The sequence below is a fragment of the Cladophialophora psammophila genome (assembly GCF_000585535.1).
Source record: "Cladophialophora psammophila CBS 110553 chromosome Unknown aczJe-supercont1.6, whole genome shotgun sequence".
Lineage (NCBI taxonomy): Eukaryota > Fungi > Ascomycota > Eurotiomycetes > Chaetothyriales > Herpotrichiellaceae > Cladophialophora > Cladophialophora psammophila.
The window spans coordinates 1,399,854-1,423,631 of record NW_006912927.1 but is presented as its reverse complement, the minus strand read 5'-3'; the positions used below and the strand labels follow the sequence as shown (position 1 = coordinate 1,423,631).

Here is a 23,778-nt window from a genome sequence, read left to right as displayed (position 1 = left end):
CTACATGTGGTAAGTATTCCGCCCGCAGCAGGTGGCGTTGTAAGGCTGCCCAACCAGAAGATACACCGAGATCTGCGAGATCTGCGAGACTTGCGAGATTTGCGCATTCGTGATATCTCACCAGCGGTATTTTTTCTTGTTTCACGACCGACAGCATAATCGTTCACACGGTTAAGGGGCACCACCCAGACTTAAGGCCGAGAGAGAAGAGGATGATGTTCTCGGATGAGAAGGCGCCTCCTTCCGGCTCCAGAAGGCACAGCATATAAGAGACGGAGGCGGTCTCGAATGCCGTTTGCTTCGTAGACATCTCAAAGACATCTTGGAGCAGATTGTGCTCGTTTTGACAACATCTCCCATCACCATGATCGTTATATATTGCCTATTGGCGTGCCTATGTGGCTATATTGTGGCCGCGGCTCGTTTGGAGCCACCCAAAAGCTTCGCCGGATTCTTCCACCTCAATTATCTCCCAAATAAGTCGACAGCCACCATGTCCAGCGAGGTCCGAGGGCCGAGCAAAACTAAAATACCAACGATCAAAATCACTACACCTCAGGCTGAAGACGGCATGAATTCAAAGGTCGCCCCGGAACGCCAGACGGCAGCCGCTGCCGTGGGCGCCGTCCAACCTGCGAAAGCGAGAAAGCGAGTCGTCGTAGCCATGACCGGAGCAACAGGCGCTATTCTCGGGATCCGCCTCCTCGAAAAACTACGACGCCTTGATGTCGAGACTCACCTTGTGATGAGCAAGTGGGCAGAGGCGACGATCGCATTCGAGACCGACTACAAGATTCGGGACGTCCGCGCTCTGGCCTCCAAGGTCTATTCGGCACGGGACGTGGCGGCGCCCATCTCTAGTGGGTCGTTCAAGGTCGACGCGATGATGGTGGTGCCCTGCAGCATGAAGACTCTAAGCAGCATCGCAACAGGCTACGGCGACGACTTGATCTCTCGAGCGGCAGACGTCACGCTGAAGGAGAGGCGGAGGCTGATTCTTATGGCGCGCGAAACTCCCCTGAGCGGCATCCACCTTGAGAACATGATGAAGGTCACGCAGAACGGCGCCATCATCTTCCCGCCGGTGCCGGCGTTCTACATCAGGCCCAAGACGGTCGACGACATAATCGACCAGAGCGTCGGACGGCTACTGGACCTTATGAATATCGACACGGCTGATTTTGAGCGGTGGGACGGGATGCGGAAGTTTGGGGCCAGAGAGGGATGAAGATGTTCTCTCTATATATATATATATTTATATTTTTCCTTTTTTCCAACCACCAAATCTCTCCAGTAGTCGGGTAGTGTACCTCGTATTAATAATATATACACCTTCTCTATACGGAAATCGATGGCCCCGCTGAGTCATTCCTCAGTCAGCCGGACTCTGTCCACCGCAACATCGCGCACACATATTACCAACCGTCCCATTCGTCAGTGGCTTCGCATAGTAATCATCACACAGGGATCTTCGGGCCCGGCGATTGAAGCCACTTCGTCACTTCTGCAGTGGCAACGACCATCCCCTCGCATCCCCCCCAAGCCCCTACCGGCGCCTCTTGAGTTTCAAACACGAGGCCGTCTATCCTGCATGCGTATCGTGGCTATCTGCCTTGCCGTCGTCTAGCCGCAGAATGGCCTTTTCTGTGGATAAACCCGGCCGCAAGCCGCCACTCGCCTTCCGAAGACAAATCCACACATGGCGTGCCACGGCGGCACCCTCGAAGAACCCACAGGTATGTGATCCGTAAATCATCGAATCGGCCTACCTAGCTCGACGAGAGGTCGATAGATCTGAGGGTGACATTTGGCTTTTGAACACGGGCCTAACTCCCTCAAACTGCAGAGCTCTCGCCCTTCCGCACAGAAGAAGAAAACCATCACCAAGCCGCGAGGATCAGGATCGAACCCTGACGGCGACCAGCCGCCTTCGTCCGCGAACCAGGCAGCCTGGCAGTCCCCGCCAATCCACGAGATTGACACGATTCTAGACCCTTTCTGCAGCTTCCCCGTGGATGTGCCCGCAGATGGGCGTCGACTGCTTCAGTTCTGTGTGTTTGATTCGACCCCAGCCCCATGTTGGAATTCGCACAAAATGGGGCAAAAGAAACGAGAGTGTGAAAAGCTAACGGGTTGTTGAACGGGATAGACATCACCACCATCTCCAGCAGGATCTACGGCACCAATCGCAACCCAGGCTTCAGCCCTGTCCGAGATATCAGTTTCCGCCAGGCCTTGTTGGGTTCCTACACACTACAATGGATGATCATCTCGGCTGAGGCCTTGCTGACCCGCTACAGAGGCGGGCCCGAGCCGCAGTCTCTGTTCCGTCGCAAGGCGGCGGCGTACCTGGCGCTGAATAGACATCTCCAGAACTTCTCGAGGGAAAAAATCACGGATCAATTCGTCAACGGCATCGTCATGGCCATCATCACCGAGTCGCGCATCGCGGCGCCCGAGGTCGCCAACATACATCTGCGCGCCTGGGAAGCCGTCCTCAAGACGGGAGGAGGCCTCAAGCAGGTCATCGCCGCCTCTCCGCAGCCCTTCGACCAGATGGGATGTCTCATGCCGTACCTGATCTGCGAGCCCCTCCCGGATGCCCTGGTCTTTTCCGAAGAGTTCGAGGATCGGGCCATGGATCTCCTCCGGACGATCGTGAAGGGGGAGAACCCGGCCGATCCGACCGACCTGATTTTCACAGCGTCTCATGTCGTCGTGCAGCCCCATGTACTGTTCCTGTCCATGCGAGGCTCCCTGCCTCAGCAGATCCGGCATTTGTTGCTATCTAGCGTGATCGCCCCTTACCTACGCGTCGACACGTGGGGGCAGCGGCAGTACGCGCAAAAGTCGTCGCACTTCATCTCCCTGTTCCTGCTGGTCACGACCTTTTGGAAGCTGCGGCGCGACTACAAGGCCCAGGCGGGCTTCTTCAACGGCCTGCACCGGCTGTTCATGAACAGCGCCACGCAGACCCAGTCCGGGACCCGGTCCATGACCGACGAGGGCTTCTTCTGGGTTGTGGTCAAGGCGTGCTTTGACGTCTACGTCAACATGAGCGACAGGGCAACGCGGCTGAAGGAATACATCGATTTCCTAGCCGACGCCCTCTCGGCCCTGAAACTCTTCCGCGTCTGTTGCGACGGCGTCAGGAAAGATATGACCGTTTATCTCTACCAGTGCCTAACGGGTGGGAATGAGGCGCCGGATTGAAAGAGCGTCTGGACCACCCATTCACCCGGACCAGGCTCGTCAACATCAGGGCTGGCCGTTGATTTGGGGCCACTCATCTGTGCGCAAAGATCTACAACGATCCCTCTCCGCGCCGTGATTTGATTTCGCTAACCCAATCCAAGGCTCCTTCTGCTAAGGCTACAGGCATTGCGGATATTACAGAAGTCGCACAGTGAAAAGACAATTTCACTAGGCCGAGCGCCCGCCGGGTTCATTGGTCTTTATTCTCAGACGTATAGGGGTATAGCCCCAACCGTCAAATGAGCTACTTGGGCGACTGTTACGGTTATCAGCGTCGCCAGTGCGTGGATTGCCGCCCTATCTAGAGCGGGTGGAGGGACAACGGAACACCTCGCAACGAGCAAAAGGTACCTAGATTTGTCCAAGGGACATGTTTTCTAAACACCATCATCAATCAATAGAAAGTGCAATCCACTCTCATCCAGTCGACGACAATGCCAAATCCGCGCAGGGACAATTCTGAGAGGACCGCAGAAATCAAGTGGCTACCAAGACACTATACTGGGGTCCTCCGTTCCACGGACAGGATTGGCGAGATTTTGGGATCTTCATGAATGCCAGGTCATGAGTTGAGCACTAATTGAGACATTGCTCGAGAATACAGAAAGTCGCCTCTCCCTCATGAGACTAGCCCCATCTTTATCAGTGCCTAGAGGTTCATTTCAAACACGAAGCCGAGACGGTTGCGTCGCCTGGTTAAGCATCGGGGTAAATCCAACGCGTGTTGTCGGGGTGGATCGGTGGGCTCCCTTGCTCGAGTCGATCCAATAATCGAGGGAAGACCTTCTGCACAGTTTCGTCCGGCGACAAGCCGAGGAAGCTTGAAGTCCATGGCGGCTGCTCGTCTGTCTCGATGACAATGAGCCACCCTTCGCAACGAGCTACGTTCATTCGACATTCAGACGGGTGGTAGACAATTAGCGAATCATCATTGAATGAAACGAGGTTATCGCCGTCCGTAAACCAAGATCTACCATCCACTGTCAATCTGTGTTCCGCACAAGCATGTATCCTGCCGGTCAATGACTGAGACGTGCGCCCTCTGAAGACATCACAGAGATAGAGCGTTAGGCTGTTGATGATATGGCTGCGCTGGCGGGCTTCGTGGAGCAATGGATGGATATCCGAGAAGGCCTTGGCCATGTGCTGTTGGTCTCGAGTGTCACTGAGGTGGTCGCAACATAGCTCGAGCCCCCGCAAAAGCACCAGCGCCCTGGCATCGGAGAATTGGCGTCCCTCTCTGACCGAAATATTTCTCTTCTGGCAGAGAAACCCGTGCAGAAACGTCAGCGACAATTTAATTTCGTGAGGACCGAGACCTTTCATCCCCTCAGCCAAAGTATGGATATCAGCTAAGGAGACTCTGGTTGGGGTCATGAAGCTTTGCGCAAGCAGATGTGCGGTGATCCGTTGCGCAGATTGGACACACTTGGCAGGTCGAGAGAGCCGTCTCACGCGCAAGAGCCACTGCTGAACGTTAGGGGTGATTTGGCCATTTGGTCCATTGTCGCGCCTGGTTGATGCGACCTGTCCAACTGCTTTCCAGGGCTTCCCACTCGATCACAGCTTCAGATTCCGAATGGAGGTCGACAAAGGCTCGGATGAAATTGCGAAACTTGCCCTCGTCTGAAGTCTCTGGCCGGATATCGAGACGATAGGTGCAGAAGAAGTCCTGATTGGCTTGCTCCGCTGCTCCCAAGAGTTCTTGAAGTTGCCTGGAGTTGGTTCAAAGACAGCATTAGAACAAGAGACTCGTTAGAGATGGAATGGACTGGTAAAGGCATTTATCGAAATGTATGGGAAATGGCGATTGCATCATAGCAAGAGACAACTCCTGTCATTGAGCATACCGACTTTCTTCCTGCACAGACTTGAAGGCAGCTTTGATCTCTTCCAACGTGTCCTCCGTAGGCGCCTGAAAACTGCTGTTGGCCTGAATTTCAGGTCTGTGCTCAGGGCGTGGTTTGACTATCTGCGCGATCATATTGACCACATCTTCCCGTGCCCAGGTTTTGGCGAGCTCTTGTTGGGCGCCGCGTTATTTCCAGTCAGAGTACCGAGTAACTCCGCCCTCGTCTAAGCTCCAGTTTGTTGGCGATTTGCAGGGTGTTGAAGGGGGAATGTCGCGACATGGTCGGCAATATCGTACAATAGTGACTTCGGATAATCAATGTTGCGAGCCGACGATACAGAGTTCCAAGTTACGTAGCACAATTGTATCGGCAGCGTTCGGCGCTAGTCAAAGACTAAATCGGCTAAGTTGCCTTGACATGACAACTTTTTGTACACTTTCATAGTTGGAGAAACTTTTGTGGTTGACCTGTTCTCAACCCAGACCCTGCTTCTGCGTACCTCGACGCGGCACGCAGACATGGCGGAGAAGAAGAGAAAGGCAAGCTCCCTAGAGAGCGAAAAGCCATCCAAGAGGCCGCAAACAAACACCATCAAAGTCACTCATTTGAGCGGCCCGGAGGTCGCTAAACCTCTGGTCGGTATGCATTTCGCATCTGTCCCAATGTTCTTCGAGGGCTGACTCCCTATGCCAGCTTCGTCGCCCGGTGTAACACTTCCCTCGGACCTCAGTTTCAATGGGTTTTCTAAAAAGCAGCCAGCAACCGGGAGGTCTAGCCTGCTCCTCCAGTCTTCGGACCACCCTACCATTGACTATGTCGCGACCGAGAGTAGCACGACTGATGCTGCCGAAAAGAATGTCAAGCACTATATAGCCGTCTTCGACCCGGCCTCCAACAAGCTCACAGTGGTCGGAGCTAGGAAGATGACTGTGAGAAGCACCGTGCGCCAGCTAGACAAAGAAAGCGACGACGAGGAAGAAGCTGAGGAGACCATGCCCGCGCTGACGCCCTCTCGCGCGGCATTGACACAAGCATTTGGAACGAAAAAGTCAAAGAGAGCTGTGACCTCGTCGGCCGAGAACCGTCTGCTCGCTCGCGATGGAGAGGACCGGGACCACCCCGTTTCCAACGCCATTCTATCGTCGATTAAAGAGGAGGACGACCCAGCCGTCATGGTCGACGCAGGAGCTGCGTCGCGAACCAATAAACCCCTCCCACAAGCCGATTTAGACACGACCGACATCACCGAAGTCTACAATCTCTCCTCGCTCGTCTTTCCGGGTCCTTCCCGAACAACTCTGTCTCAAATGCCCATCGCGTTCTGGAAAGAATGCGTCAAGAAGAAGAAACCCATCTCAACCCACCTGCGCTTCGTGGCGACGCGCGTGGGCTACCTAGCCCAACGGCATCTCAAACAACCAGATAATGAAGAAGTCTTGATTAAGCTCCAAATCCTCCGCTACATCCAACTCCTCGTCGAGATCCACAAGTACGTCTCGCACCAGTCGCCGCGGAGACCGCTGGCCCAGCCAGAGCAATGGCCCAAGGGCACAACCACGGACGCCTCCCTGTCGACAGCATTCAAGGGGAGATTGATGTCCCATTTCTTCCCCAACAACACACCCACCGTCTTCAACAAAACCTTACTTACATCCACAATCCTCGCGCTAACACTACACATCCCCCCCCCAAACTTCACGCCGGGCGAATCACCAAAGACGCTCTTCACCGAGCCGAGCGACATCACGCTGGACCTAGCCATGCCGCACGCCGAGATTTATAAGCTGTACCGCGAACTAGGCTGCAAGATGGAATCCATGACCAACGGCGAGCTGCAACGGTATGGATGGAACAAGGTATTGTCGTCTCCTCTACCACCACGACAGAACGGACGAATTGACGACGACGACGACGACGACGATGACGAAGGAACCAATGCGGTGGTGCTCAGGAAGCTGCCTAAGCCTAAGTTCGCGAAGCTACGGTTCCCCGTCGAATTTCCCAGGATCAGTGCCGGGAGGCCAACAGGTCGGAGGTAGGGACTCAGGCTTGATGGCGGCGGCGGCGGCGGCGGGGGGGCCTTTGGAGTACATAGCTGAGATTGACTTAGTCGACAGGTTGGGCTGGCACCTTACATACGGAGGACACCTTGCAAGCAATGGAGAGATGCCGGCTGAAACAGGGATAGAAAATAGCAATATGCGCTGCAGGACGTTCAAGATGTCCTCTACCATGGAGAGCATAGGGATGAAGAAAGGTAACCGAGACGAAACGACAAAGATACAGGAATGAACAAGAAAAGTTAGAAGTCAGGTCGATTGACCAATCGACCGTGAAGCCATGAATGGGGTTGTGTAGAAAGTCACAAATGGCCACATCGTATGGCGATTGTAGATTTCCTAATTTCATCGGCCCACAACTGTGTTTGTAGTGTGACCGGAAAAAATATATGTATGTAATGGGCTGAAGAGCCGGACATTTGCTCCCCCTCCCGCATTTGCGAGGACAAAGGGGGGGCAAAGAATTCGAATATCAGAACGGACATCATTCCTTCACGTTCACACATCCTATCTCCTCGTCTCTTTTCTTTTTCTTCTTATGTCACATCATTCCTATTTTCATGTGCAGTGCGGCTTTTTGTCTTTTGCGGCGAGCACTTCACTGTCTCCCAGTCGTTGAAACGAGAAACGGGGATCCAGAGAAAGCTCAAGCAGCAGCAGCCGCGATGGGCAACGCTCGGGCCTCGGATGCCTGCTGGGCCAGCGGCTCGGCGACAAGAGACTGCGCGGCGCTTTCAAGCTGCGCATCGGTCCACAAAGACTCGACTGGCGCTGCATCTTTGACGCCCACGCCCACGAACCCGCCTTGGGCCTCCCAGTCCTTGACGCGCTTGATGTTCAAGCGGTTCCAGACATTCTCCAGCGCGTCGATCAGTTCGGCGCGCAATTCGGAAGTATGTCCCGGAGTGGGCGTGATGCGGAGTCTCTCTTCACCCCGCGGAACGGTTGGGTAATTGATGGATTGGACGTAGATGTCGTAATCGTTGAGGAGCATATCAGAGGCTTTCTTCGCCGTTTCGGCGTCACCGACCAAGAGCGGGACAATGTGTGAAGGATTTGGAATCACCGGGATGCCTCTTGCGGTGAGATCGTCTTTCAGGGCACGCGTGTGAAGTTGCTGCAAGCGCCGGTCTCCTTGATAGACGGCTTGGTATTCAATGGCCGCACGTGCACCAGCCATGGTCGCAGGTGGAAGCGACGTCGTGAAGATGAATCCCGGTGCGAGAGAACGAATGGTATCGACCAGTGAAGCGGAGCCAGCGATGTATCCACCCACACAGCCATATGCCTTGCCTAGCGTTCCCGTGATAATGTCAATTCTATCCATGACGGTACCCCTCTGGGATTCCTTGGTTCTATCGGGGTCGGCATAGGTATCGTAATCAAGGTGTTCGGCAACGCCGGCACCTCGCGGCCCATACATTCCAACGGCATGGACCTCATCCAGAAAGGTAATGGCGCCATACTTATCTGCCAAGTCGCAGATGGCCTCAATGGGGGCGATGGAGCCGCACATGCTATAGACGGATTCGAAAGCGATGATCTTCGGCTGCTCGGGTGGGAGACTCGCGAGTTTCGTCTCCAAATCAGCCAGGTCGTTGTGCTTGAAGACCATTTTCTTCGCGCCGGAGTGGCGTATGCCTTGAATCATGGAAGCGTGGTTCATGCTATCGCTCAGGATCACACAGTCGGGCAATTTGCTGCCCAGCGTGGCCAAGGTGGCATCATTGGCGACGTAACAAGAGGAGAAAACCAGAGCGCCTTCTTTGCCATGAAGATCGGCGAGAGTTTTTTCCAGTTCCACTGCATGCTTGTTGTGGCCGGAGATGTTTCTAGTTCCTCCGGCGCCAGCTCCGTACATGTCGAGCGTGTCATGCATGGTCTTCAAGACATGCTTGTTGCGACCCATGCCGAGGTAGTCGTTGGAGCACCAGACGGTAACGCGCTCGTCCTTTGCAGCCATGTGGGCGCGAGGGAATTCCTTCGCCAGACGATTGATGTTGTTGAAATAGCGGTATGACTTGTCCTTGTGCTTCTTGTCGAGCTCATTGTTGTAGAAGCCTTCATAGTCGAAACGTGGGGCAGGCGGCGCACTGGGTCTGGGGCCAGCGTAGGTGTCCGGTTTCTGGACGGCGTTCTTCACGGCTTGCGGAGGTGGAGCTGCAAACTGTTAGTACCCAGAGCAACAAATCCCTATGGGTTGTCTATACCTGGCTGGGGAGGTCGAAACAGATTGGTGTCCACGCTCGCTTTCTTTTCAGCCGAGGTGTGCAGTTTCTTCTCCAGGAGGGACTTGACCACGCCAGTGCCGGCAGCAACATTCCCATAGCTGCGACGCGAGTTGATGCGGGCGCTCTGGACGGCCAGGGCCTTGTTCATGACGGGGCATCGTCGGGCAATGAACTGCAGGTTCGTAATGGTGCCGCCACCTGGGGATTGGCGGGTCGAGGTCGACAAAGAGCGCAGGGTTGCGGGAGAGGTCTTCTTCAAAAAGGGGCAGACGCCCTTGGATTGGTGCAGCAGAGCCTCCATGGTTCGTTCGCAGGGGGTTGTCAAGGGCGTTGAAAAAGATGGGAGGGATTGAAGAGGAGGTGTGGGAGAAGAACGGGGTAGCAAAGGGTAGGGGACAAGAGTGAGTGAGAGTAAGTAATATTTGCTCGGTAGCAGCTAAGGATGGAAATAGCAATAATATGGGGCTTGTGGGCTTGTGGGCTTGTGGGCTTGTTTGGGGGGGTCAGCGTTTCCCGCTGCCAGCCAGCCAGCCACTCACGGGCCTCGTATTAGCATCGCTCTTTGCGCTCTCCGCTGCTCGTCTCGCTATTTATTGCCCCTTCCGGCCACTTACCTTTTCCGCCCAGGTGCCTGTGCAGAATCTTTCTACCGAACAAACTGCCAGATACAGGCGACCTCCCTAGGAGAAAGGAACTTGACTCAGTCCCACGGATTCAGAGCAGAGACTTCCAGCATGATTGGACATGGGAAGTGAACCTTTTTCCGGGCCTTGCCAGCTGACTATTGCTTCGTCTGACCCTCTCTTCCTAACACCCAACGCTCAGACCCACTGCAGCTTGGGCTAGAAGACATTTCTGGCGGCAAGCTCGGCGGTTCCAAAACGTCGAATGGATTCCCTGACACAATTTCTGCATCGTTCGTGATCACAATTCGTACATAATGCAAACAACCCCCGCATTTGCCAGTGCCGGAAATCTGGGTCTGCGCAATGGCAGCAAGACCAGCGACTTGCCCGAACAAAATGCACGCGAGATGCATGTATGCTCTTGAGCAGAAGAAATGGATCTCCAATGCACGAGTTGGATGGCGGGCTCGACCGGGAGCCTGACTCTGTCGCGTGCTCGCGTCTGACCGAAAGATCCGGCGCCTTGTACTCGTCTAGATACACCGTGTACCAGTTGTACGGAACGCACTGCTGAAGTTAGTATCACAATGGGGGAGACTTATGTGCGATTAACCAACGGAGATCGTTTCCATGACAATGTAGTTTCGAGGAACAAATCACACATCAAATCCCACGCACTTTGACCAAAATCGACATTGCAATCTTAACACTTGGTCCGACAAGAACACCCCATGTTTGAATGGCCACAAGCATACCGCGACTGCTGCCCAGATCGAGGTGATGTCGCTCGTTTCGCAGATAACCAAAGCAGGGGTGAGCGCGGGACAGATATCTGATGTAGCCCAAGAAGGCCGTTCGGTATTGCACGGTCATCCAGGGGATCTTTAGGAAAACGCCTAATGGATCCTCCTGGGCAACAGTCTCCTCCAAGCAGGGAAAGAGGAGATGGGAGCAGCAGGGCCAGACACCACATCAATGCCAAGGCCCGGATGAGAAGCGCTGCTGTCAGGGGGTCACTTCTTGCCAACCTAACGAGGCGGCGGACGATGTTCTCCATCCGCCGTCGGGTATCGAAGAAATAAAACACTGTCAGCAGCACTGAGGCAGCAACCTGAACAGGCATGGCCAAGATTCTGTTGCTGACGGTTTGTGGTGATTCTTTAGATAAAGGAATGGCTCCGTAAGTCTGAATGTGCGTGTCGAGAAGAGGCGACTGGCAGTATGAGAAACCTGACCGATTTGAGTCTGAGCTTGGATCCGCTGTTGCTGTTGATTCTTCGTTTGCCATGTTTGCCACGACTTCAAATGAGGAAAACATTCAAGGAAGGTCTTAGGACATCAGGTGCTGCAGTTTCCATTTTTTTGCACTGCTTCAAGAGTGGAAAGGAGGCGATGCTCTGCTGAGGCAGACATTAATCAGGGAACTGGTTCCTCACTGGACGTGGGCGCCTTACAGGAGTGCGTCGAGCAACAGTGCATTCATGGAGCCTGTGGAACGTGTGACAGACTCCGTGAACTCTTGTTCACCTTCAAAAGCCCAAGAAATCCCTTGGACAAGTTCGTCGATCATCAATCGAGGAAGATAATCGGTTTCATCTCTTCTTGCGCAGCACTTGGCTTCCCTGGAGTTCTTTAACACGGTTATGGATGCTCGCTTTTGTAGGGTGATACATCGTCAGGCATAGCCTGCACAAAATCTTCAAAGCTCTGAAGTGCTTGATTGTAATGGCCGCAAGCTGCTGAGGCTTCACGAAATCATTCCTTCGAGCCTTCGTCCGCTCGGATCGCCTCATATGTGCTTTTTGCTACTCGCTCCCCGTTGACAACGTCTGAAGGTGAGACACCAACTAAAGACATTGGAAGGAAAAAGCTGGGCTATCGTACGAAAAGGCACTTCCAATAGAACTCAAGAGAACAAAGCAGGGGGAACTACAGTGAGCTGAGCGAAGCGAGGAGCATGGCGAGAATAAGGCTGGGAGGGCAGTGGTCACACAGGGGCCAGGGTGGGGTTGACAGCACTGCGCCTCTTGAGATGTGGGTATTGGCTACGGTATCCTCCATAGCAAGGCGGACAATGCATGTGTCCAATGCAGCTGCCGAAGGACGCAAGGCACTGACAAAGGTGGCAGTGCTCTAGATTTTCCAGGGATATTCCAAGGCAGATGGCGAGTTGTCCTCGTGCGTGCTTCACAACACTGACCGCTACCTCTGCTTTTCTATCCGCCGCTGATCAAATGCAGCAGAGAAAGCCATTGAGCCATCCCTGATCCTTCTCGGCTCATGATGAGGTGTGCCACTTCAAGGGGCAGCTTCCTTTTGTCAAACGCTCGCTATGACTTGATCTCCGCTGGCTTCGCGTCCTTGGTCATTCTGATACGACCCTCCAGTCTAGGTGCAATAGCCTGAAGGACAAGGTCAGTGTCAAGATCCCGGGGGGCAGTCATCAATGAGCCGACGCAGCTCATGTGGTGCACTTACCCTGGTCCAATCAACTTGGAACTCGCCTTCGTGCATAGGATCGACGCATCCCGCCTCATGCCGCACGCCAGCTAGACGACGCCATTTTCGCGTCACTTTCCTGGCCACTAGGGACTCACGCTCGCTCAACATATCCGAAGGGTTTTGCACGCGGTGATCACTCTCATCTTCCGAGTCATCCAGGGGAGTTATCGTTCCTGTCTTACTGCGTAATCGTTTCAACTGATTTTCATCCATGTCGGTGAGATTCGGCTCCACTACCGGGTGTGTTTCGTGCAAGTCCTCGTGGATGGCGTTCCAATGCCGAGTCAAGCTTTTGCCCCAATGCTTCCACTTGCCGAGGATCTTCAAAGACATGAAATATTGCCGCAGCAACATGCTTATCAAGATGCCGTTCTCTTCGGAGACAAGTTCTTCGGCTTCGCCGCCTTCGGATTTCACCAACAAAGAGTCAAAACCGTCCTTGCCTCGGCCCATGTATCCTCGTGTAACAAGGACGTATTTTCTTTCCAGATCCAATGGCTCACCACCAACCTTGGCCCACTTTATTCGATGGTGTGGTGGTAGGGATGGATCAAATTCAAAAATAATATTCGAGACTTGAGGGAAGCGGCCTTCGAGAGCAGGGTAGGCACACACGGAATTTTCGAGAGCTGCAAGCAGAGCAGCCCCTGTGACTCGTATGACGATAGTCGGGTCCTCAAATGGAAAACTGGACAGAACATCAGCAAGCATTTCAACATCACCAGAACCAATATCCGTCGTTCAAGGGCTTACCAATTCATGATGTCTTTGAGCCTCAGTACTCCCGGAGGATATATTTGGTCCCCACGGATAGTCCCAGACGCCATGAGGCAGCAATCGCCATTGTAGTGAGCCCGCATCAAATCGCAAACAAAGTTGCCAATGTTGGACTCCTTAAGTCGCACTGTGGTGAATCTTGCATCCAGGGGAGCAGCAGTATATCCCAATGGCTTTTCCAGTTTGTCTTTCAGGGACGCTGTCAGCCCCTCGACTATTTCAGTCATCTTCTCGTCTGGGGCGATATCTGACACGATGTCTCGTCGCACAATATGAAAGTCCCATTTTTGGTCGACGCCGGGCCGCCGTCGTGCTTCGATATAGCTAAGTTGCTTGAAGTCACTTCCTGACCGCAAGACGTGAGTTCCGTTGATCAGCGAGTGCTGGTAATAGTGGTCGTGTCCTCCGAGAATTAGATCTATCAGGCCTTCTGGCGTCTTTTCGGCAAGTTTGTTGTCATTCGGCTCTCGCTGGTGGGTTAGCGCAATGATCATCTCCGCGCCTTGTTCCCGCAACTTCGGGACTAGTTCCTTAGCTGTTTCTGACGCTGACTTGTAAATCAAGTTGGGAGGCAGAGAGTTAATGGTATCCAGCCACTCGCGCTCGGCGAGACCAATAACTCCGATCTTGATCCCATTGGAAGAAGTTAGCATGGTGGTCTTCAATGCTTTGCCGAGAGGAACATCCGGGCCATGTTGTGGATCTGTAAGCAGTCGTCAGCATACGAGTATACCACATATACAACAAGTCATACCAACCTAGGACATTGGCCAACAACCAAGGAAAGGTACATTGCCGCGCAAGGCTCCGAAACTGTTTGACGCCGAAGTCGAGATCGTGGTTCTAGGATAGAGGTCAGTTGGGTGATTGGAGTTCACTATCGCATTGACCCGTAACGCACTCCAACACAAGCGACTTGTGTTCCTATCATGTTCAATATAGGCACCATATGACGCCCTGGTATTGTCAGCGACATCGCTCACGTGACCAATTTTAAGTGGGAATACTCTACTCGGTACCTTTTGTGACACTGCTCTCCAAGCTGGGGTTGAAGGCATCTCCAGAAAACAGCGGGATCAGAATTGGCTGGCCTGAGAAGCGATCGTCGTTGCGGTAGTAGTTGCAGACAGTCTGAAAGCGGGTAATGCCGCCTACTGGCTCCCTCGAACAGGCATCGAGATGATAGACTAGACGTTCAGAGTGTTACTATCGGAGGGCCGTTCCGGGAAAAAGGAGCAATGTTTGCTAAGAAAGGTATGGACCTACCGTCGTTGAAGTGCAAGAGTCGAAGATCTGGTGGGTCGGACGTATCGCCAGCGGTGTAGGTGACCGCTTCCTCCATGATTCTCTACGTCATCCGAGCACAGGAGCCAGACAAGACCAGCTGAGGAATAAGATGCGAAGAATGGAGAGTTTCGAGATGATGTGAGGAAACACGAGCCAAGTCAAGTAATCTCAGCATCCGGAAGCAGTGGAAGGGGGAGGATCATTTCGAATGAGGCAGCTAAGAAAAGGGAGCGTCGGAGGGCGAATGCATGGCGATATCTTAATGGGGTCAATGGGGGCTTTTGCACCGACGAGGCTTACATAATGCCAGCGCTCTCCGTCAGCCTCACTCAGCCTTGTTCCGGTCCTCGGATGTAGCTTGGGAGCCAGTCGTTTCTACTGGGTAGGATGGACTTTCGAGGGAGACAGCAGGAAACAGTGGCGGAGAGACGGTGATCGGGTTCTCTCTCTGTCCGGGTAGACGTCACCAAGGTCCCTTGGACACCACGTCGACCACCTTGCCTTGACATTGTCCGGCTTCATAGGAACTCCTCGCAGGGGCAAGCGCCGTCATTGTCCATTGAGTCTTTCAGTCTATCGGCATATCGTGCTGCCGCTGGGCGATTGAAAGGCACAAGAAGCGCGTCGGTAAAGAACGGCACCGGATCAGCGGCATGAGGAGGCACGTTGGAACATAGGCTCTGGTGATGTACGCCCCTTCTCTGACGACCATCCAGTTCCAGAGCGAATATTGCTTGAGAGATCTACCGTTGGGTGAAATGGAGGGAAGACGGGAAACAGAAAGGGGAGTCAGCTAAGTTAATACTATATGATCTGTAGAGATGGTACGATGCATACCCAGTACTCACTGCTCCATACTCGGTGGCATGCCGAGAGTCGAACTCTAACCGAGGATGGAACGCGCTTTTCCCCCACGGCGGCTCAACTCGTCGGAGAGACTTCTCTTCTCCTTCCTCTAGGTCCCAAGGTCAGTCCCCATAACCCCCATATCCTCATATCATCATATCAGTAGCATCTAAGACTTGCAAATCTGACCATCTGCAGGCAGAATCTCGATGCCGAAACAAAACTCTTCACTACCAAGCTAAAACCGCGTCGAGGGCTCGGGTGTCACACGCGTGGCCAAACCGGGTTCCCGCAGCCTCAAACACTGCCAGCTCCCGAGCCTGCCTGCGGTGTGTGTTTCCTCTATGCCCAGTGATACTTCAAGAACAGAGATCGAAGAGAATCCCGCCCTTTCAAGACCTATCTTCTCGTTTGTTCGTTAAAATGATACGGCTTCGCCCCCGTTTCCCAAGCCACGCCTTTCTCTTGTTCTTTACGCGCGATTTAGAAGCACTCCTTCTAAGCAACGTCAAACCTCTCCCTCGCTCCATTTTTGTCAAGAGATGGCAATTCGGCTGCCGCAGGGATGGTGGTTTATGTGAAAAGTATAGGCAGAAGGACACGGGATGGATTCGTATCCACGCACAACAACCGAGGCGATGAAGACAACCGTGCACAGTCCGAGGCGAACAAGTCGGTCAAACTTGTCTTCTTTTCACAGGGTGCAAAGTGTCTGTGGCAGGTCTGGCAAGGGAAGTTTTTTCTGTTCTTTGGCCCAACGCAGCAGCCAGCCCGTTCGCTTTGCCCATTGGCTTATGAGGACCAGTGTCAAAATTAGTTTTCAATCCGAGCCTCCCTGCGCGCAGCTATGCGGGTTGTTGTGGTGGTGGTTACGGACTCGATTCCCGAGATTCTTCAACCTGCCTTCGACCCCGGGTGCGACCGCAATTCAAATGATAGAGGTCCAAAAACAAATACCCATACGAGAGGAAGATGATGAATGAGGATGAAGACCCGATGAAGACCCAAGTCCAATAAGCCAAAGTTGAGACAGCCGAAGGGAGTGTGCATTCGTATTTCAGGACGATCACCTGTACTTCTGGCTATCAGAGCAAACATGAGAGAGCTTATCTGAGGGTTATAAAAATCATCTCGTTCAGTCGGTTTTGCTACATTCTCAAATGGTCGGGTGTTTGAAACCGAGACATCGAACGACGACCTATCCCTAAGGGACACATCCACTTCTTCCGAAGCACTCTGACTAACTTGGCTCATCAGCGAATTTGACACCAGGACACAACCTCAAACATTGTAAGAGATCGTCGACCTTGACCCTTGCAAAAGCCTGGTCCACATCCTCTAGTCCGATCCCCACCAGCACGTCGTCGCCCAGATACCCCGTCCCCAACTGCGACATGTATTCGACATCATCGTCCTCCTCTTCCTGGTTTGCCGCCACAGAATGGGGCCTCCATGCCCACGCCAGACTCGGTGTGTAGGTAAAGTAAGCATCGCTTTTGACGAAGTTGTCATGTGTTGTTTGTTCAGCCTCGTCGTTTTCGTACCAATCTTCTCCGTCGTCCCTTGTTCTGACGATTCTTCGTCGCTCCTTCGTTTCTTGTAAATATTCCCCCTTTGCAGTAGAGTTCCACCCTCTCTTTTTTGAAGAAGGCCAATTTTGCTCCTCCGTCCAAGGACCCGCCTTCTCGTTGTTCATCAACAACGGAAATCGACTCACCCCTAGTATCTGGAAAGGCTCCCTCCCCTCCCACACGACTGCGTACCGCTCATACCGCAACGGCAAATCCAACTCGTTGCTGAACTTCCGGTGCATGATTGCAAAGTGGACGGAGCGGCCAGCCGTCACGGCGGTGCCATTGTTGGCGGCGGCGGGGATGTCGCCGTCGTCGTCATCCTTGCAGACAGAATCACTTCTCGCTTGCGCTCTCGTGCAGAGAATCAGTCGTAGCGAGTTGGAGCCTTGATGCCAATGGCCCATGTTACCGACCGAGTCTGTGAAGTGTCCTTCGCTGTGGGAGAAGCAGGGCTGTTCGAGGGCCGAAGTGAGGTTCGGTGTGGTGAAGCCGTTTCCTGTGAGTTTGGCGAACGTGCGCCCTCGCCCTCCCTTCCTGGTGTGTTCTGCCTCCTCATTTCTCCATCTGCGGAGTTTCGCATGGTGGGCTGAAGAGGAAGAAGATGTGAGGTTTGTTGCATTATTGCTAGGACGGAGGAGGGCGTCGGCAGCAGCGGCAGTGGTGGTGGCATTCAGTCCGAGTCGAGCGAGCATCTCGACCTCCTCTTGCTCGAATCCGTTTTCGTCCTCGGCCTCGCCTGCATCCTGGCTGAGCAGGTCATACTGGACATAGGCCTCGTCGGCAGTAGGAAACCAGAGCATCCAGTTCTTCTCGACGCGCGCCCGACTTTCTCTCGGATTCCTTGTGATCTCGGTGAGATGCGGATAACTCATCAGGGGCTTCAGGCCTAGCCCTCCGAGCGTGCCTGTGCGGGCTTGGTCATCTCTCATCTCCATTTCCATCTCCATCCCGGTCTCCGCGTCGTCCCTCGTTTCCAGCTTCGGTCCTCCAGCTTCCATCCCAATGCCCATCGCCTTGTGGCGGTGCTCACGATTCAAGACCCGTTCGAGTTCCGGGTAGACCTGCCTCAGATCGATGACCCAGAGGCCGACGCAGCCGTAGCGACTCGCGCTGTTTACCAGGATCAGGGGCTCCCCTTTGCCGCTCCAAAAGACCCTCGGGTCGTGGAAGCCTGGGATGTCGGGGAACGCGAGCCATGAGCCGGTGCAGTTCTCTGCCGGGGTTGAGGGGATGTTGATCTTCACAGGGTTCGAGACGCAGCGAAGTCCGCCGCGGCTCCCCAGTCGGGTGTCGGAGAGGTCGGACGGAGAGCAGGGGCTGGTGGTGTCTGGAGGCAGAGCTTGGCGAGATCGAGGCTGCCGCTTTTCAAGGTATGGGCTAGGATCAAGGTCGGGATCATCATGAGGATGAGTTGCATTGTTTCCGCGCTCCAACTGGAAAGAAGTTGAGGGCGATGATGAGCGTGCAGTGTGAGGAGGATGACAGACGTCGGCCAAACAGATGTGAGATTCCTGGTGGTACCCAGTCGTCACGAGGCGGGAGACGAGCACGTATTTTGCGAGTCCGGACCAATATGGGAGGGGAATGATAGCCGGGTTGAAGAAGCGCGTGTTTTCCATTCCTTGGGCACCATCGTCGCGGACGTCATTTCGCTTCTGGTGTCGCCCTGACAGCGGGGCCTCTGGAGACTTGAGACTGATGTTGTACAGGACATTCGGCAGACGGATGTGTGATGTGTGCGGGTTCGGCTGGATAGGGCAGTGCGTGAACTGCACAATCAACGGGTTCGCCAGAGGCACCATCCTGTCCCCCAGATGCTCTTCAATGCCCATTGAGCCGGCTGCGAGGAGGTGACGATGAGCGCTGCTGGTGGCACTGACGACGACGACGACCTGGCTGCTTCTGGCCACGTAGCTCTGTAGGACGCCCTGGAGGAGCGCACTTTGCGACGAGCGTACAAGCCCGTGCTGCGAGAGGAGGCGGACGAAGATGAGGAGGACGAGCACGGTCAGTGCTGGGCCAAGGTAGCGACGGGCTGAAGGTATAGAGAGCATCACGGCTGCAAGTGTCAGGCTGTGTTCGACTTCGAGGCACGGGAGAAAAAGAAAATCAAGTTCTGTTGATGGAGGATTGATGACTGATGCGAAGTCATATAATTCAATGATGAGTGGTGAAGAGTCCAAAACAACTGTCCCTCCATCTTACCTTTTTGATCTTACTAGGTAATTACAATCCTCCCATCACTATCTCTTTGCTAGTGGTACCCTTGATCGGGTGAGTCTGGCTCGCCATCCTCCAGTACACCTGCACGGATCAACACATCGGCGACATCATCATGACTTCGTGAACGAGCTGCACTCGGTGGCGTGTGATATCTACCGCCGCCCGCCGCCCCTTTGAAGATGGACAACTTTGCGAGGGGACGGAAGGAAAAACAAAAAGCCATTATGATTTGGCCAAATGACCTGAATACCTGAATATCTACACAAAATATGACGCGATTCTATTGTGATGGCACAAGGAGGACGAATACTGTGTACATGTTAATTGTGTCTGAGAAAGCGAAATCTAAAGTCAACCGCCGATTGACCTCCAGCCTTGCCGCCCTGGTAATTTTAAAAACCCGCCCAAAGCAGCCGGAGTACGGTTATTCCTCCTCTTGATATTGTAGACCATGTATCTATACCTTTAGAAAACGACCGACAGCAGAGTGGCTGCTTTCCCTTTGCTCATTTTTCATGCCTTCATTGAACGCCATCGCTGGGTTGAACACTGCCATAGAACCCAATGTCGAATAGTTTTCCCCATTAACCAGACTCTCGGCGTCCGAGATCTTCAATCATCATCATCATCTTCTTCTTCCGACTTGTCAGAACCATCATCATCATCATCATCAGAATCCTCATTCCCTGCGGACCATCCTTCTGCCTCCAAGTTAGGCGATCGTATACCAAAGCTTAGCAAGAAACCAATGAAAGCGACACCGCCAAAGATGCCGAACGCAAGGGCTTCTCCCTTGGGACGAACTCGAGTTGCGAGTGAGAAGAGACCCCCTGAGACAAACGGGCCGACTGCTCGGCCTGCCGCTGACAAGGTCTGGGCAAGGCCATTGAGGGTTCCCAGAACAGAGTGATTAGGAGCCGAGTTCGTGATCTGTGGACATTGTCAGTGGAATGATCTGCGTCCGCATTGCTAGGTTACTCACCAAAAGTAGAGCACTAGTCAGACCGCCCACTGCCGCGACGGTTTTGATAAGAAGAACAACACAAATCTCTAGCCATAGCCATGCCGCGCCGTGTGTACCCCCGTTCTCGTCGTCACTTTCCTTGTATCCTACCCACGGCATCAAGATGTAGGCAATCACAAACCCTGCCAATCCAGCTCTGTATGCCCATCTATTACCCATCATATCCCGCAGCTTTCCGAAAATGCCGATCTGGAAAAGAATGGTGACTACTCCGGCAAACCCCAGCGATAGGCCGATCTCTTCAGGATCTAGGTTTCGGCCGGTGGGTGGTGCAGCTTGAGCGAAAATGGGATAGAGAGAATTAAAGGAGATATTGGATAGTTGGAAAATGAGGTATGTCAGAAGCAGGAGGATGGTGTCGCGGTTGAGCACGTCTTTCTTCTTCAATTCGTCTGTAGCAGTGAAGAAACTTGAAGGGTCTGCGCCACCATCCGTATCTTCATCGTCCGACACCTCGACCAGCCCATTCTCATGGGTTGGACTTTGGTGGCTCTTGCCCTTTCGTCGCAAGTAATGAGGTCTGCTGGAAGAGGTAAATTGCCAAATCCATACAAAGAGGTTCCGTACCCTTGAGCCCAGAGGTTGGAGATATTGTGCTTCCTCTAGGCTTTCCTCGAGAAAAACTGACGCCAAAATGAAGTCCACCGAGAGTATTGCAGCGGATATGAGGTTCGGTAGAAGGTAAGGGTACGGATTCGGCCTTGATCTGTCGAAAGGGTTCCTCGGAAACACCAACACACCGCCGATGACAGGACCTGTGATGCCTCCAAGGCCGTAGATGACAGGTAGATAGGTGAAAGCCCGTGATTGATTGCTTCGGTCGGTGATCTCACCCAGGCAGGTAGAAACAACACCTTGATTCCCATTCAACAGCCCCATCAACGCTTGAACCACAATGGCTTGCGGGAGTGTCTTCACGAACCCAAACGCAACGAAGCAGGCCGCAGTAAATAGTGTGCCCATTAATATTACTGGCTTTCTGCCAATGTGGTCTGACAGCCATCCCCAAAAGAAGTTTGTGGTGAGCTGCGCAAGCGCAAAGGCAGAAGCTATTAACCCCACGTACATGCCCACTTGACCTTGGTTCACTTCGGGAAACGTCGAGGCCATTGCAGGCAGGTAGGGACTGATAGAATTGAGTGCTGTCTGTTCGCACAATGCTATGACGGCCAAGATGGCCATCTGTTTTTTTGGCAGCGGTGAACTGTGGTGATGGCTCTCCTCCCCATTGTGCAGGTCGTGGCTGGAGGAGTTGGAAGAATCGGATAACGGTCGCCCTCGAGACTTGGGAGGTGATATTCCGCCAAATGTCTGGTAGTGCGGAGTCGAAGACTTGCGACGAAGCAGAGGCCCATGGTCCGAGGGCTTCATGGTTGTGGATCAAGCATTCATCAGGATGACAGGAGAGTGGCGCGTGGTGGGGTGCGAAAGCAGGAGGTTTGATCAAGAAGGGAACGAGGTGTGGACTAATCGGACAGTCGAGCACAAACAAGAGAGCTTGCTTGCAGCAGGATTCTGTCGACAAACAAGACCATAGACCAAAATGGCCTCTAGCAGCGAAGTCGTGAGTGCAGCCTGGACTTTTATGGCGGTCGCATGGGAGAGAAAGACCACGCAACTGCGCTCTGCGACCAATGCGGACTTGGCAATTCAAATGACGTATAACAGAAATGACGCTATGAACCACCATGTGCTGTTTGCTGCGTTTACCACGTTTGCCGATCGACCCACATCACAGACGAGCCGGCTCGCCAATTCTGTTAGCGAACCCCTGGCACCGTCTCGCTTGCTTCGAGACTGGTGGTCAGTTTGAGCAGCATCTTTCAGATATTTCTACCTGACGACTAAGGCAATAATATATGGCTTTATCGAAGGTCTTCTGCTTCAAAGCCTGGCCAGGCATGGCTGAAGCAGTACCACCCGAGCCGCACAGACGAGAGAAAGTCATTCCGACTCTGACGGGGATCCAGGTGAGCCGCGACTTGACACGAGGCTCAAGGCTCAGGGCTGTCACAAATGCCCTTTCTTCAACTCTTGTTGCTGTCCCCTTGCCTTAATCCGCTCCCCCTGCCGCAATCTGCTCCACATGCGAGGTGACGGCGCTATTCTTCACGCCGCTTTCCCGAGTCCCGTTCGTGGCGTCGCTGGTCTTGTAATGTTGAGTAAAGTCGTACCGAAGCGCCATTGGTGACCGCATGAACTCTCGCTGGGCCTCCACATCGTCCTCCATGTCCTTCAGCATCTTCAAGAACGAGTCGTTCTCGAGGGCCTTATCCGGGTCCTGGTCGAACAGCCGCTTGATGTTGTCTGTGGAAATGGGATCCGTGACTGTCTGGTATCTCTGTCGACGCATCTCGGAGTATTTGTCCAGTATACTTTCATCTGCCTTGCCCTCATACACGCCAATCATGCAGTCATATAGACCCCCGATATCCACTAGGCCACCCGTAAGGCCGAGACCACCAAAAGGGTTGCAGACTACGGTAAGTGTCAGCGTCAGATTCACATGATGCTTTTAGTAGACTTACTGTGTGCAGCATCTGCAGCGAGCATAAACCTGCCGACTCGCATCTTCTCTACTAGCCGCTGGTGGATCTTGTACGGGCTGATTGCTGCGAGGTTATACTCTCCAGGCTTGGGGTGGCCGGGCAACATGGCCTCGTATTTCATGGGTTGGCGCGCAATCAGTTCTTCTCGAGAGAGTCCAGAGATCTCGCCGTAGCTCACTCGCCACCAGCCGCTGCCGTCTGCATTTTTGGTGAGGCGGGCGACCATATGCCAGTGCTCCGGGTGGATGAAGAAATTGGCATCATCATATCCGAATTTTTCGAAAGGATATGCCACCTAGACGCACATGAGAAACCAGGGTTGACAGACGAACAAGTCGACTTACATTGGTCGCCACGATCTGTTTGTCCCAGGTATAGCCAGGGAAATCCTTAGCACCGTAAAGCTTTCTTCTGACTGTGCTCGATGCACCGTCACACCCAACGATGTACGTTGCCTCGAGGCGTTTCTGGCCTTCTGGGGTTTCGACATCCACCCATGCCTTGTTGTCGTCCTGGCCGACATCTACTACTTTGTGGTTGAAGAACACTTTCAGTGTCGGTTGCTGAATGGCATGTCTGTAAAGTAATCGGTCAAGTTGGGCCAATGGCAGGCATGCTAGTCGATCTGGATCTCCGTGCATGAGACTGTTGTCGAAACCAGCAAGGTAGGTGCCGTCGAGTTTTCTCCAACATGTCTTTACGGGATCAAAGCCTTCCTTTCGAATGTCATCAATGACTCCAGCACGTCGTAACTCATAGGCGGCAGGAGGGCCATAGTACGCAGCGCGAGGAGAGTCGTCCAATTCTCCAGCAGCTTCCAGGATATGGATAGTGATACCCTTTTTTGCTAGCATCAGGCCGAGAAGCAGACCAGAAGGACCAGCGCCGACGATGATTGTCCATGGTTTCTCGCAGGCTGCCATTTTGATAGTGGTGCGTGGGGAGTGGGGGCGAACAGAAGAGATGAAGAT

At 53.5% G+C, this 23,778-nt stretch overlaps 9 protein-coding genes across 9 annotated transcripts; 3 read left to right on the top strand and 6 right to left on the bottom strand.

The window, feature by feature from the left end:
• Window positions 1-493: 493 nt before the first annotated feature.
• Window positions 494-1,228, top strand: A1O5_04851 (3-octaprenyl-4-hydroxybenzoate carboxy-lyase UbiX; the record flags this gene model as incomplete). Its single annotated transcript, XM_007745455.1, has 1 exon — window positions 494-1,228. One exon carries the CDS (start codon window positions 494-496, stop codon window positions 1,226-1,228), a length of 735 nt encoding a protein of 244 aa, XP_007743645.1.
• Window positions 1,229-2,095: 867 nt separating this feature from the next.
• A1O5_04850 (uncharacterized protein) lies at window positions 2,096-3,213 on the top strand (the record flags this gene model as incomplete). The annotated part of the gene is made up of 2 exons (XM_007745454.1): window positions 2,096-2,115; window positions 2,172-3,213. The coding sequence occupies 2 exons, from the start codon at window positions 2,096-2,098 to the stop codon at window positions 3,211-3,213; spliced, it is 1,062 nt and encodes a 353-aa protein (XP_007743644.1).
• Window positions 3,214-4,732: 1,519 nt separating this feature from the next.
• Window positions 4,733-5,239, bottom strand: A1O5_04849 (uncharacterized protein; the record flags this gene model as incomplete). Its single annotated transcript, XM_007745453.1, has 2 exons — window positions 4,733-4,970; window positions 5,106-5,239. The coding sequence occupies 2 exons, from the start codon at window positions 5,237-5,239 to the stop codon at window positions 4,733-4,735; spliced, it is 372 nt and encodes a 123-aa protein (XP_007743643.1).
• A 387-nt stretch (window positions 5,240-5,626) lies between these two features.
• On the top strand, window positions 5,627-7,147 carry A1O5_04848 (uncharacterized protein; the record flags this gene model as incomplete). Its single annotated transcript, XM_007745452.1, has 2 exons — window positions 5,627-5,747; window positions 5,802-7,147. The coding sequence occupies 2 exons, from the start codon at window positions 5,627-5,629 to the stop codon at window positions 7,145-7,147; spliced, it is 1,467 nt and encodes a 488-aa protein (XP_007743642.1).
• Window positions 7,148-7,814: 667 nt separating this feature from the next.
• Window positions 7,815-9,700, bottom strand: A1O5_04847 (5-aminolevulinate synthase, mitochondrial; the record flags this gene model as incomplete). The annotated part of the gene is made up of 2 exons (XM_007745451.1): window positions 7,815-9,328; window positions 9,379-9,700. The coding sequence occupies 2 exons, from the start codon at window positions 9,698-9,700 to the stop codon at window positions 7,815-7,817; spliced, it is 1,836 nt and encodes a 611-aa protein (XP_007743641.1).
• Window positions 9,701-12,446: 2,746 nt separating this feature from the next.
• Window positions 12,447-14,646, bottom strand: A1O5_04846 (uncharacterized protein; the record flags this gene model as incomplete). Its single annotated transcript, XM_007745450.1, has 6 exons — window positions 12,447-13,215; window positions 13,281-14,007; window positions 14,063-14,147; window positions 14,206-14,261; window positions 14,324-14,491; window positions 14,571-14,646. 6 exons carry the CDS (start codon window positions 14,644-14,646, stop codon window positions 12,447-12,449), a joined length of 1,881 nt encoding a protein of 626 aa, XP_007743640.1.
• A 2,031-nt stretch (window positions 14,647-16,677) lies between these two features.
• On the bottom strand, window positions 16,678-18,843 carry A1O5_04845 (uncharacterized protein; the record flags this gene model as incomplete). The annotated part of the gene is made up of 1 exon (XM_007745449.1): window positions 16,678-18,843. The coding sequence occupies one exon, from the start codon at window positions 18,841-18,843 to the stop codon at window positions 16,678-16,680; it is 2,166 nt and encodes a 721-aa protein (XP_007743639.1).
• A 1,003-nt stretch (window positions 18,844-19,846) lies between these two features.
• Window positions 19,847-21,629, bottom strand: A1O5_04844 (uncharacterized protein; the record flags this gene model as incomplete). The annotated part of the gene is made up of 2 exons (XM_007745448.1): window positions 19,847-20,164; window positions 20,217-21,629. 2 exons carry the CDS (start codon window positions 21,627-21,629, stop codon window positions 19,847-19,849), a joined length of 1,731 nt encoding a protein of 576 aa, XP_007743638.1.
• Window positions 21,630-22,311: 682 nt separating this feature from the next.
• Window positions 22,312-23,730, bottom strand: A1O5_04843 (uncharacterized protein; the record flags this gene model as incomplete). The annotated part of the gene is made up of 3 exons (XM_007745447.1): window positions 22,312-22,736; window positions 22,787-23,102; window positions 23,152-23,730. The coding sequence occupies 3 exons, from the start codon at window positions 23,728-23,730 to the stop codon at window positions 22,312-22,314; spliced, it is 1,320 nt and encodes a 439-aa protein (XP_007743637.1).
• Window positions 23,731-23,778: the final 48 nt, after the last annotated feature.